The 13,958-nt window shown below is 40.0% G+C and overlaps 1 protein-coding gene across 1 annotated transcript in view; it reads right to left on the bottom strand.

Moving 5' to 3' along the window:
- myo10 (myosin X) overlaps positions 1–10,172 on the bottom strand; it is a 128,765-nt gene extending 118,593 nt beyond the window's left edge. Inside the window, exon 1 of the mRNA XM_085388128.1 lies at positions 9,693–10,172. Coding sequence (XP_085244254.1) covers positions 9,693–9,713 — 21 coding nt within the window. The 5' untranslated portion in view covers positions 9,714–10,172. The remainder of the gene's footprint in view (positions 1–9,692) is intronic.
- Between the last annotated feature and the right edge of the window lie 3,786 nt (positions 10,173–13,958).

The raw sequence follows: 13,958 nt of genomic DNA, 5'->3' as shown, positions 1-13,958 counted from the left end.
CAGAGTCCTGGTGATGAACTAATCGTTTGATTCAGGTGTGTTGACAAAGGGTGATATCTAAAACCTGCAGGACACCGGCCCTCGAGGCCTGGAGTTCCCCACCCCCGCTTCACAATGCATTTTATCAGCCACACCCTTAAACCAAACTCCATTTCTCTGCAACAATACATAAATAATAAGAAGCCCACTTGTTTCATTTCATTATTCAAGTTCTGCATGCATTCTCTTAGATAGAATAACAGCTGTCAATGTTCTTAAATAGGTTAAAGGAGATTAAAGAGTTTATGAATTTAAAAAAAAATACAAAACAAAGACAACCTCAGTGCTAATCCTTGAATCCTAATCCTACATCTGATGCGTTTGCAGTCGAAACATATGTGTGAGATCAGCCTGCACCTCATCCTTGTCTGAACCACACAAAGACTAACGTCATGTCAACCATGAGGTTCTCTTGATAACAATAACACAGACATACATGTACACAGCTGCTACAATGGCATCTAGATCATTGATTAACCTACAAACTGAGACAAGAAGCAAATATGAGGAAACAGGGCAGCGTTTAGAGCGTTTTCAAGTCCTAAATGTCTCATCTTCAACGAACCAATCCCTCACACGTGAATGACCAATGTGATCACACAGGAAGAGTCTGGATCAGCTACGTTGGTGCTTTCAACTTTTTTGTGAAAAAAGTTGAGTGTTTATGTCTCTGCATTGCTTCCAAGATAACTCAGAAAGGTCTGAATACTGACAAAATCTTACACTGAACATGAAGGCGGCTCATCTGTGACAGAAATGCACAACTGAGGCCGGAAGACACCGAAACAAGCAGCTGACCAGAGATGATTAACTGAAAAACAATTACAAAACTGCTTGCATCAGTTTAGTTTTATGAATTCAACTTTATGGCAATTTTCACCAACTTTGATTGTTATTACATCATTTGGGGTGGCTGTAATTCAGGAGGAAGAGTAGGGCACGCACTAACTGAAAGGTTCAGTGTCCCTGGCTGCTCCAATCTGCATGCCAAATAATCTTGGACAAGATAATAACCCCAAGTTGTTTTCTGATGGATCCATCGGAGCGTGAATGTATCTGAATGTCAGATAGGAAACACTTATGCACAGAAAAAAAATGCTTGTGAATTAAGCAAGTTGCATAGAGCACTTTCACTGCTCAGGTACAGTAGGAACCACTATAAATAAAGGCTTAATCAATCCTGAACTTTATTGCTGATCCATTTTCCATTTTCATATCCATGATGTTTAAACGTTTCGGTTATTAGTATCTCACTAAAAGGTTCCCCTGGTGCTGAGCTAAAAAGAACCCCAAAAACAGGGTTTTAAGAGCTCTGATTGTCTTGTGTTCCTGCAGAGCGGCGATGTAAAGAAATGGGAACTTTTAAAGAAAGTTATGAGCACCATCAAAAAAAGCGCCCGTTGATATGCTTTTTGTTGCTCCACCAGCCTGCTGAGCTGCTCATTAAAATGATCAGCTTAAATGAACGTTTTGGAACGGACTCACTGCTGCAGTCGGCGGAGGGAATAAAAATAAACAGGTTTCCTGTCTGGGCCCGGGTCTGAAACTGCAAGCCTGAGACTGTTTGATTTCCCACAGTCGCTGCTGCCCCTCTGCCCTACATGCAGTCAGTTGAGAGCAGTGAAACCAGTTTAGGATCGGGTGCAGGCGCCTCTGGCTCGTCTCCAGAGTGTGTGCCGGCTTGAGAAGTTGTTATTTTAGCAGGAGGGTAAAAAGGACTGTGAGCCAGAGCTCGACTCCTTTCTTTTCTTTTTTTCCTCAAAAAGACGTAGGAAATAGGACACCAGCCCTGTTTAAAGATTGTATATCGTTAGCTTCATAGCATAAGTGCCTAAGTCATTGACTTAGTCAAATGACTTAGGCAATTATGCTATGAAGCTAACGATATGTGACTGTGGAAAAGAATATTTTTTGTTCCACACATACACACAATTAGAAGGCTACAGACAAGGTAGCGAGACACTGATAGTTTGGCTTCAGCTCCAAACAGAAACATTTACACCAGAAATATGTAAAGTTTCATGTTTATCTGGTTAAATCTCGGCTTTGATGTTTGCATATATGACATGTTAGTGCCACAACATATCATATATTGAACACTTTGCTCCCCCCCCTCCATATTGACACATGACCATCTCCATTATAATCAATAAGGGATATTAAAAACATCATTTATCCCAAAGTAAGTAAATCTTTCGCCTTTTCATCTACGTTCCAGGGCGAGCAAGCTAAATGACATTATATTGGTGTCCACATACTTCTGGTGATGAACACTGCTGGGGGTGACTGTGGGGATGAGTCACTTATGCGCATCTTGAACTCTTCAAACTCTGACTGGTCACTTGTTAAGATGACCTGAAGAAACTCCTGCAGACCGAGCAGGAATTCAGCTGTATGTATAACAGCTGTCTGACATGAACAACATGGGGGGGGGGGGGGACAAAATGACAAATCTGCAAGCTGTTTAAATTGCAGTTCCTTCTGCCTGCTCCACAGGTGTCAAGTTTCAGCTTTAATAAGCACCGGAGAAACGGAGGGAGGGAGAAGAAGCAGTTTGACCCTTCTGCTTGAAATGATCATTAAAATGGAGCAGTATAAAATGGGCAGGGCCTCTGCTTGTTGTGGTGAGCCTATTAATGTCTATGATTGAGCTGTTACTTTTTATGGTTTTAATGGGAAATGCAGGCAGCTGAGGCTGCTGGGAGGAGAAATAAAAGAGGCTCAAAGAATGAAAAGCTTTGCAAGTTTTTCAGGGCTCGTTTGGAATCTAGAGAAGCAGGTTAACGAGTACAGGGACCCGAGTCTCACAGGTTTGTTTTGGAGGCATGTTGGTCCATGTGACTTTCACACAATACTGAATGCAACAGAGCTCTGCCAACATGGACGTTTATATATTCACATCAGTGTATGAACACAGAGACGGGTTTGAGCGGAGGATCTGTGCTGTGTGCAACACTCCAAAAGGGTGTGTAGTCATGTAGTCAAATATAACAGTGTTAATCAGGAGAAGAAGCCCCTGAGTTACAGATGAGTTGTTCTAAACCAGCACTTCCTCAAACTACCTGCAGCTCACCACGTCGAAGCACTGGGGAGTTTTTTTTATGACATGCATCTTAAGAAGTTTATTTATTTATTTATTTATTTTCCTTTTGCCTGTCCCGTTTGGTTCATCATCAGAATTATTGTCTAAAGGTGAAGAAAGATGCCCAACGGATTTACTTTACCAAATTGACCATCCCAGCCTTGCCGTAGTGGTCTATTTGATTCACCTTTTATTGTTTATTTTATTTTATTTTATTTTTTTTATTTTCACTTGCTAGATACGGGACAGACTTGAATGAGGAAAAGAAAAGGGAGAAAGGAAGAGGGGGAAAAACAGTGGAGAAGAGGGAAAGAAGAAAGAAGTTTATTTTTCTAAACTTAGCTAACTGAATGGTTGTAGCTTAACGGATCCAAGTAGCCTAATGTTCATTTTTAACCAACAAATTTAGATTAAATAATTTATTCACCAGCTCAGTGAATCATTCATCACTGCATGTGAACGAGGCTAACCACGCTTTGGAGCTGGTACAGACCTATATTACCGTCTCTTTATGCTACAAGTGGGAGATAAACGTGTTATGGTGGGTGGACAGAGGTATGCTAATTGCTTACAACCTGCCCATCCCCACCACTCAGTGGCAGCCTTTCTGGTGCAAACCCTGAACTTGAAGCCCAGTACATATACTGGTATTCAAAATTTAAACCACATGGACAAATAATAAAGTTACAACTCAAACTGCTGTCTGCTTCCTGTCTCCTACAGTAAAGAGAGAAAACGTTTGCTTTAAAGCAGAAAAAAGCCAAAGCAGCCAAGAAAAGGCATGAAGGCATAATTATACCTAAACAACGTGAGAAAATATGATTTCATGATTTGTTCTGATTGGTCTTTAAACATAAGCCAGCCATCGTTATTAAAAACAAAGTAACTCTGTATGTCTTGGACTTTATAGCACAAAAATGTACAATCCTACTATCATTGCTCCCTGCCTTCAGGAACCCTGACTGACATCTGTTCTCTCTTTTTTTCTTTAACTCCCCCATTGCTGAATAAATTTACACTGCGATCACTGCAAACACACACCTGAGGCACAGCCACCGTCTGATTGGTGGACAGGTGAGGCCCAGCTCTCTCCACGCCCACCAGTTCAAATAAAAACAAACCTTCTAACCGACTGAACTTAGTGACTCCATTATGTCAACACACACCGCCTCAAAACACACTGCAGTTCCTCCTACCACAGAAGAGAAAATGATCCTCTGCAGTTTATTGGATACAACAGAGCCGAACATTAGCCAATCACTGACACTGACACAGGATTCTCGAGGCTGTTGGTCAGTGAAGTCTGAATGAAATCTGCCTCATCCTGCCAATGACGACCCAAATAACACAAATGGATAAAGCTAAGCATGCAACCTCTCTGCTGGATTCAAAGGGGTTTTTCTGTGACAAATACAGAGCATTCGTAACATTAACTTTGTTCATCCTTAACACTAAAACATAAGTGACCGCGTTATGCAGCCGTTTTCTATGTTTAGCAGCTTTTCTCCCCGTGAAACAAAAACCTATATAAAACGACTCTGATTGCTGCTGGACTGCAAGACCGATTCCTGTTTCAAGAAAATGACCAAGTGATGAAAATGTGCCGTCTGGATTTGTGGTTAGGCTCTATTTATAGCGGCTGGACTGAGTGCTGCAGACTGTTTTGGCTGCAGCTCAGTAATTAGAGATGAGAAACCTCCTGCTGAAGGATGTGTCATTGTCAACGCATTCGTGTCTCTGATGTTCAGGACAATGTGCTCTTCTGTAGCTCGCAGGCATAACTTTGAATTTAAGTCAGGCTGGAGAAATCGTTCCGAGCATTTCCACATATGAAAATCTTTCAGAACTCGATGGATAATATTAAATAAATCGCACAAATTAGGAGAAAATGATCCTAACAGATGTGATGTTGACAGTGAGATTTCTCTTCTTCGCACTCCTCCTCAAACACTTTGAACCACAGTCATCATAAAGATGACAGCCATTAAGTGCTGAAACTAACACATTCTTTCAGTCATTTAACACTGTCTCTTAAATGTGTCATTCTCCAGTTCAGCCTGTCAGCTGCTTCAACTCTTTGAACCTCACAAATACTCCATATAAAAGTCTCCCTTCTCCCCAGGAAGCCAAATAAGTTAATAATAATAGGATGAATCCTAACTAAGTGAATGGTCACTGGCTTGTTTCGGCATAAATGTAAATAAAAATAAAATGGCAAGGCTAAAACCAATAGAAATCTGACAATTAAAGATGAAATATTCACAAAATGTAGCTAAATGGTGGTTAGCAGCGTTACCAGGTTCTCCCTCGTCTGCACGAGTTCTCTCCAGCTCCCTCACTCAGTAACATATGAATGGGTTTAGGTTAACTGGTGATTCTAAAGGTGACCATTACCACAAAGCAAGAAGATTCTGTAACACAGTGAATTTACTAATGGAGTTAATCAGGCATCCTAAAGAGGTTTTCAAAGACAGCCGGCTGAAGGTTCGATGCCCTTTATTAACAGCATGTCTTTGTCTGTCCGGAGACTGCGGGTCCCTCGTGTACACACTGCATAAATAAGAAACACTTCAGGTTCTTTCCCAGTTCACATTCCTCTCTTGTCAAACCGTTGGCCTCCGTATGAAATGACTGAAGCCGGTTTACTTCCTTGTCAAATGCCCTTTTCCTTGAAGACTGGGCTCTTTGTTTCAGCTGTGATTAGCTGGCAGATATACAGGCAGGCAGGCCGATATTTGAGACTATTGTGCACGCCTGCCTGCTTCTGGCAATGAGAATTATTCCCCCTCAGACTTCCACAGAACTGAACTGCTGGATGTAGCCCTCCATACTCGTCATGAGACCGGCTCGGCCTCGCAGTGTTTGTTTAACTCAGCCTCACACATGCACCTATGAGCTCAGTGAGTTCCATGACCTTTGGCCCTTCATACTGCCGAAAGTGAGACTGGAATTTCAAATTTTACAAGCACCAATGGGAAAGCAGGTGTTTTTTTATTCGTTTTTTTTTTTTTTTCAACCCAGGAAGCAAAGCTTTTTATAATTGTTCGCCAGCCTTTAACGCCGCTACCTGAAGAGAAACCAGTTTTAAATCACTTTCAGTGTCATACGGTTTTTGTTTGTTTGTTTGTTTTTCTGAGCAGGTCTGTTAGTGAAACCAACCGCAGTGATGACAGGTTGTTTTCCTGAGGGCTTCCAAAGGGGAAAAAAAGAAAGCATTGAGGTATGAGTCAGGGATGACTCAAGTGTTACCGCTGTTACCTGGCCCACGTCATCAGAGGAAAAGGTGTGAGCGCTGATATTGCAAGCGTATCGCAATGAACACCTTTTATCCCTGAGTCACAGCTCATGCTGTTAGATGGTGGACGTACAGCATGCTTACAGAGTGCTTCAGGTAATCGAGAAAAACCACCTGACATACCCAACAGTGACGAGGGCAGCCCAAATGACCAGGTAACAGAAGTCACAGTTAGATCCAAAAATGTCAGGAAATTTCTACGCATGTACTTCTGAAGCAAATGAAACAAATGTACTTATTTGTTGTTAATATAATAATTACATTACTGCACAGTAAGGCTCACCAGCTGATCACCGCTTACACAGAACATGACCATTCTTAACCTGGAGTGAAGCCAACAGTCTGCACAAAGAACAAGACAAGAAGAGGCAGAAAGTAGGCCAACAATCGGCAAGCTGCAACACTGATGTTTAGTATTGGAAAGCTTTCTTTTAATTTACATTTTAATTATTGAAATATGTGTTTAATGTCGTTGTTTTGATGAAGACTTTTAAGTGTGTTTGAAAATGTTTTTTGACGAATAAAAACCAGAAATAGTTGAGGAGTCCAAACTCTGCTGCACCATAACAGAGCAAAGCAAAGTGACTGCTGCCATTAATGAAACCTCAGTGGTAGCTTACACCAGAGGCGGAGCCAGACATTTGAAACACCCGGGGCTTAGCCCTAAAGGGTAGTATGCATGTGGGATTTTTTTTTTTGGGGGGGGGTGTTTAGAAATGACTGAAAGATTAATAGGCTCTGTTTTGAGTTTTGTTCAATAATGAATGACTTCATATAGGGAAAAATATATATATAACATGTGCAGGACACCTTAAACTAGTTTTTTAATTAAGCAGCAAGGCAGAACAAAGTCAGGGCTGTATCAAGACACGAAGACTAAACCCCAATTCAACCAGACCCAGAACTGATCCAGAATTAAAACAGGACTACAAGAGTTCAAAATCAGGACTACTTAGGACTTAACAAAGACAGAACCAGAATCAGAACTAGATGATAGTAGCACTAAAAATCATCATAGACCTGCACTACACCATTTTTTTAATTCTACCAAAGTCCACTATTTAGATTGAGAAAAGTTTATATAATTATTTAGCCTTGTTGTGCAAACAAGCCTGCATAACTTAATAAATATAGAATTTGAAAAATAACAAACCTAAAAAGAAACACTAGGTACGAGATACACGAGTACCTATGATACGGTGATACTTTTGGTAAACAACCATTTGACTAACATGTATGTCTCACCTGCTCTTGTTCATCTCTGTTCTGTCCTCATTCTCCATCTCCCTCTCTGTTCCTCTCTCTCCCTCTTTGTGCTGACAATCATCAAATATACAGTTGAAACCACATATTTATGTACTCTTCAGATCAAAACACAAACACTTTTTTAATTGTAAGCTCAAATCAAACTAAATGTTTATTTTTTTAGATTGATAAATATAAAAAACATATTTGTTAACTTTAAGAGTAAAGAGAGAAACTATCTGTATTTCTTAATTGCAAATGGCACCAAATTGTATTCAAACTTGAGCCACACTTATGGAGCTCCACAGTTCTTTTCCTGGTGTTTTGGTTGACATCTCTTGATGTTCCCATGTCACAGAAACAGGCTCTGTGTTTTGCCTTATATGCATCCACAGCTGTGCCACCAATTTACTCACATGGACTCTACTAACCTATCAGAAGCTTCTTCAGCTCAGAATGGAATCGTCTGGAGTTTCTTATTAATTAACAAACTTAGTGTACATGTACTCCTAAATTGGATCAAAGTGATAAAAAAACAGAAAGCTCTGTCTCTCTTTATTCTGACATTAAACTAATTCAAAAGATATTTCAATATTTATCTAACAAAAGTTTACTCTAAATTGATGTTGTACAGTAAAAATGTTTTATGTTTTCTCCCTAAAGTGTATGTAAATATCTGGTTACAAATGTGAATATCCTGCTGTGTACTGAAATCCCTCTTGTTTTGCATAGAAATATACTGAACAACATACAAAGCATAATATATAAAATAACATTTACCTGAGTTTTTTCTTTGAAAGAACCCTCTAATGTCCATTCTTATATTTCAGTACATAACTGAAACCGATTTAGTCGGGGAGGGTAAGAACTGAAAATATGAAATAAACACACGTAAGCTAAGATTCTTAAAAAAATAGCATTTGTTCAGCTTTTCATTTCGCCATTTGTTGATTCACTTGAAGAGCAAGTAACGTAATATTGGTCAAGTGATCAGTTTGATATCAATCTTTCGTGATGCACCGTCATATTTACATTATTTGTACGGTACGAATGATTTGCTTTGGTACCTGCTCAAACTTAAGCTCTCCTTAGTATGGCTGGCTCCGTTTCTCCAACAGCGCACTCACAGGCAGCAGCTGCCCCGCCCCCTCGCTCAGTCGCTTAGTGCCTGAGCTCGGATCATACCAATATCAGGGGGGATTCACGCACAGTCGTAAATTCCCACAGTGTGCACTATGTGCTTCGAATATTGTGTGTACTTTTTCTTTTATACAGTTGTCAGCCAGACATCTAACTATGAAAAATTACACTCCAAAATACCCCGGGCTTCTGACAAAACAACCCGGGCTTAAGCCCAGTAAGCCACCCCCAGGCTCCGCCCCTGGCTTACACTGAATAAGTTCAATCAGCTTTTAAGGCAGGAGCACAGGACTCGTGCTTCCGAACATCCTACAGTCACTGAAAGTGTGAATTTCTGCATCTTGGCCAGAACAAAACTCCCCTTGGCCGCAGGTTTAGACTTCTATCAATATCTTTACAAGACCGTTTCTGCGGAAGGAAAGAAGAAAAGAGGTGCGGAAATACCAAAGGTCCACTGGGACCAGTCCAAACCCCCCTCTGTCCCTGTGAGATCCATGTTTTAATGATGTACGTTTGATATTCTTATAGGGATTTGGGAAAAGCGCGTTTAAAAAATCTAAAAAGTGCTTTATGGCATCTTTATGACATGAGCAGGAACTCCACTGGGTTTATTTTACGTTGCTCACCGTTTAATTTCCATTTTAAAGTATCCTATCTTACCATTACTCCTGGCACTCAGTAGTAAGTTTATGCCTCATAGTATTTGCATCCTTTCAATAAAGCAAGATTTGGAGCCTGCTGTGCATGAGCTGCACATGTTTGGAGAGGTTTCCTTGTTTTACAATTCTCCAAAAGTTTGCAGGACGAGAGGAAAAGTAACACTGCGAGCATATGGAAGATGTGCTGCGCGCTGCATGAACGAAGCAGTTGCAGACTTGAGCGTCTTCTTACCTCCGTGAAGAAATTATCCATTGCACGATTTATTTTAATCCCCGAGGATTTACTGTATGGCACCCGCGCGTCCGGTCAATCCAACTCATGTGTTGTTAGTGGGATACAAACAAAAACCCAGAAAGAAGAGGGGCGGCGGATCCGAAAGCTTCAGTGCATCATCTTTCTCCTGAAAGTGTGCGGGCTGGAGGACGCTCACAGCGTGGGTCAGTGTGGAGCTACAGTAGTAAGTTTACTCTTTTGTTTCCTGGGTTACTCATCCAGCACAGAGTCCTTTAAAGCAGATCTTTGGGGGCTTCTCCTGTTGGAGCTCTCTGCGTGTCCTCCGCGCGTGTCCGGCTGTCACTTCTTGGTCCACGTGGTTCGGTGCGCACTTTGTTTGATCAACAGTGAAAATGTGGAGGAAACGCGACTAAACGACACCCCGGTCAAACTTTGGAGACTCTCTCTCGGCCAGCCAGTCACTCAGACCGGCGGACAATAATACTCAAGCTCCACCTCCAGCCCTTCCAGCACCTCCCTCCTTCTCCCACTACTGCTGCCCCGCTGTCTCTCTGACTCCTCCTGCTGTCAACATGGAGAGTCCGAAGGTGAGAAAAGGCGCTGGAGCGCAGAAAAGCTGAAAACTGCTTCCATTTGGAGAAGAACTCCCTTTTGGGGGCAGCCTCAAGTGGCCAATTGAAGAACTGCAGTTTTTTTTTTTTTTTTTTGCTTCAAAGATGATGTTATTCATATGATTGTTGTGTTTTTCTCTGTATGTATTACTGTAGGGTCTACCTCACAATATAAAGCACCTTGAGTCGCTGTATAAATAAAATTGAATTGAACAACTGGATCAAACCTTTATTCAAATCCCCTCCTGCAGAAAAAGAACGCTTATACCCAGAGGCGGAGCCAGACATTTGAAACACCCGGGGCTTAGCCCTAAAGGGTAGTATGCATGTGGGATTTTTTTTTTTTTTTTGGGGGGGGGGGGGGGGGGGTGTTTAGAAATGACTGAAAGATTAATAGGCTCTGTTTTGAGTTTTGTTCAATAATGAATGACTTCATATAGGGAAAAATATATATCACATGTGCAGGACACCTTAAACTAGTTTTTTAATTAAGCAGCAAGGCAGAACAAAGTCGGGGGTGTATCAAGACACGAAGACTAAACCCCAATTCAACCAGACCCAGAACTGATCCAGAATTAAAACAGGACTACAACAGTTCAAAACCAGGACTACTTAGGATTTAACCAAGACAGAACCAGAATCAGAACTAGATGATAGTAGCACTAAAAATCATCATAGACCTGCACTACACTTATTTTTTTAATTCTACCAAAGTCCAATATTTAGATTGAGAAAAGTTTATATAATTATTTAGCCTTGTTGTGCAAACAAGCCTGCATAACTTAATAAATATAGAATTTGAAAAATAACAAACCTAAAAAGAAACACTAGGTACGAGATACACGAGTACCTATGATACGGTGATACTTTTGGTAAACAACCATTTGACTAACATGTGTGTCTCACCTGCTCTTCTTCATCTCTGTTCTGTCCTCATTCTCCATCTCCCTCTCTCTCCCTCTCTGTTCCTCTCTCTCCCTCTTTGTGCTGACAATCATCAAATATACAGTTGAAACCACATATTTATGTACTCTTCAGATCAAAACACAAACACTTTTTTAATTGTAAGATCAAATCAAACTAAATGTTTATTTTTTTAGATTGATAAATATAAAAAACATATTTGTTAACTTTAAGAGTAAAGAGAGAAACTATCTGTATTTCTTAATTTTAAATGGCACCAAATTGTATTCAAACTTGAGCCACACTTATGGAGCTCCACAGTTCTTTTCCTGGTGTTTTGGTTGACATCTCTTGATGTTCCCATGTCACAGAAACAGGCTCTGTGTTTTGCCTTATATGCATCCACAGCTGTGCCACCAATTTACTCACATGGACTCTACTAACCTATCAGAAGCTTCTTCAGCTCAGAATGGAATCGTCTGCAGTTTCTTATTAATTAACAAACTTAGTGTACATGTACTCCTAAATTTGATCAAAGTGATAAAAAATAGACAGCTCTGTCTCTCTTTATTCTGACATTTAACTAATTCAAAAGATATTTCAATATTTATCTAACAAAAGTTTACTCTAAATTGATGTTGTACAGTAAAAATGTTTTATGTTTTCTCCCTAAAGTGTATGTAAATATCTGGTTACAAATGTGAATATCCTGCTGTGTACTGAAATCCCTCTTGTTTTGCATAGAAATATACTGAACAACATACAAAGCATAATATATAAAATAACATTTACCTGAGTTTTTTCTTTGAAAGAAGCCTCTAATGTCCATTCTTATATTTCAGTACATAACTGAAACCGATTTAGTCGGGGAGGGTAAGAACTGAAAATATGAAATAAACACACGTAAGCTAAGATTCTTAAAAAAATAGCATTTGTTCAGCTTTTCATTTCGCCATTTGTTGATTCACTTGAAGAGCAAGTAACGTAATATTGGTCAAGTGATCAGTTTGATATCAATCTTTCGTGATGCACCGTCATATTTACATTATTTGTACGGTACGAATGATTTGCTTTGGTACCTGCTCAAACTTAAGCTCTCCTTAGTATGGCTGGCTCCGTTTCTCCAACAGTGCACTCACAGGCAGCAGCTGCCCCGCCCCCTCGCTCAGTCGCTTAGTGCCTGAGCTCGGATCATACCAATATCAGGGGGGATTCACGCACAGTCGTAAATTCCCACAGTGTGCACTATGTGCTTCGAATATTGTGTGTACTTTTTCTTTTATACAGTTGTCAGCCAGACATCTAACTATGAAAAATTACACTCCAAAAGACCCCGGGCTTCTGACAAAACAACCCGGGCTTAAGCCCAGTAAGCCTCCCCCAGGCTCCGCCCCTGCTTATACCTAACATGTCATATCTTTCACCAGTCAGTAACAACAGAAATACTTTCAAGTTGAATTTTAGTGAAATAAAACAAAGGCTTATAACTTAAGCAAACTCTGTTTTCCCCTTGTAAATCATTTTCCTTCATAGCTTAACTCTACATTTTTCCACTGGTCATCCACCCATCCTGAAGGGACTGCGCGCCTCACCACAGCAGGTGCACTCCACAATTTGAAAGTCACTGGTGTATATATAATTAATTTTACTGCTGTGAGACACAGGGCCGGAGCCAGTGAGTAGCACGAGGGGTGGCAATGGCCACAACAGACTATAGTCAGTGCACCAATCACTGCTATGCAGGATTTAGAGTGCTTTGTTTGTGATTCTTTGCGTACGTATTTGTGTATGCAGATGTGTTTGGATGCAGTCCTTCAGATGACCAACAGCATACAGAGAAGAAAAAACATCAATAAAATATAAGCTTATAACATCAGTGTGAGAAAAGAAGAATCACAGATTTAAAAAAAAAAAAAAAAAAGACAGTCGCTGCAATGAACAGGTTTCATTGGTCAGTTGATTTCACTTCAGCTCCTTGTTTTCATAACTTTGCTTTTCTCCGCGGTCGGCTGAAGAACCAAAAACAGCACAAGCAAAAGTAGCCCACAGACCAGTTGGCTGTGATAGCGCCCCCTGGTGACAGTAAACAGTTGCAGTATATAGACATCCTTAGACTCTGCGTATGACCAATCATGCTTAAGCTCTTTTGGATTCACATACGTACTCAGAAAATTAGAGTTACAGCAAGTAACAATTCTTTATCTATCATACATTTTATGATGACTCATTTCTCTGCGGACGTCTTTCTCACACAAACTCAGTTTAATAGTGTAACCATCCATGTAATTAACTTGGGCTTTATCACCAATAAAAACAATTAAGTTGAGCATTTTTCTGATTATGGTATATCCTATGGTACATTTCTACAAAGGAGTCATAAGAAATTTGTATAAAGTCCTGTAGCAAAAACTCTCAAAGTAAGTTTTTATATAAATGTGGCCACTGTGAAAACAGCAATATTAAATATTAAACTACATCTGAGAAACAGAAACTGAATAGAGTGTAAAATAACATCAGATGATAACATAAAATATTCATTTAATACACTAGTACTCACCTGAATCAAATAATGTTTATAAAAATAAATGTAAAGTTTGTTTCTTTTAAAAAAGTAAAACATTCATGTGCATATAAGAAATGATCTCACCTCAATATTTACTCTGTGTTCAAAATCCCCAGTATAATAATCACACCAAGCCATGAGAACCATTTGTCAGACTGCAGGTTTTGATAATATTCCAGTTTGTTA

Source organism: Rhamphochromis longiceps, linkage group LG18 (genome assembly GCF_057381845.1).
Source record: "Rhamphochromis longiceps isolate RC_006_pf linkage group LG18, R_longiceps_female_GT1.1, whole genome shotgun sequence".
In the NCBI taxonomy this organism is placed as follows: domain Eukaryota; kingdom Metazoa; phylum Chordata; class Actinopteri; order Cichliformes; family Cichlidae; genus Rhamphochromis; species Rhamphochromis longiceps.
Note: the sequence above shows the minus strand (reverse complement) of the source record. Positions and strands in the feature narration are given on the sequence as shown.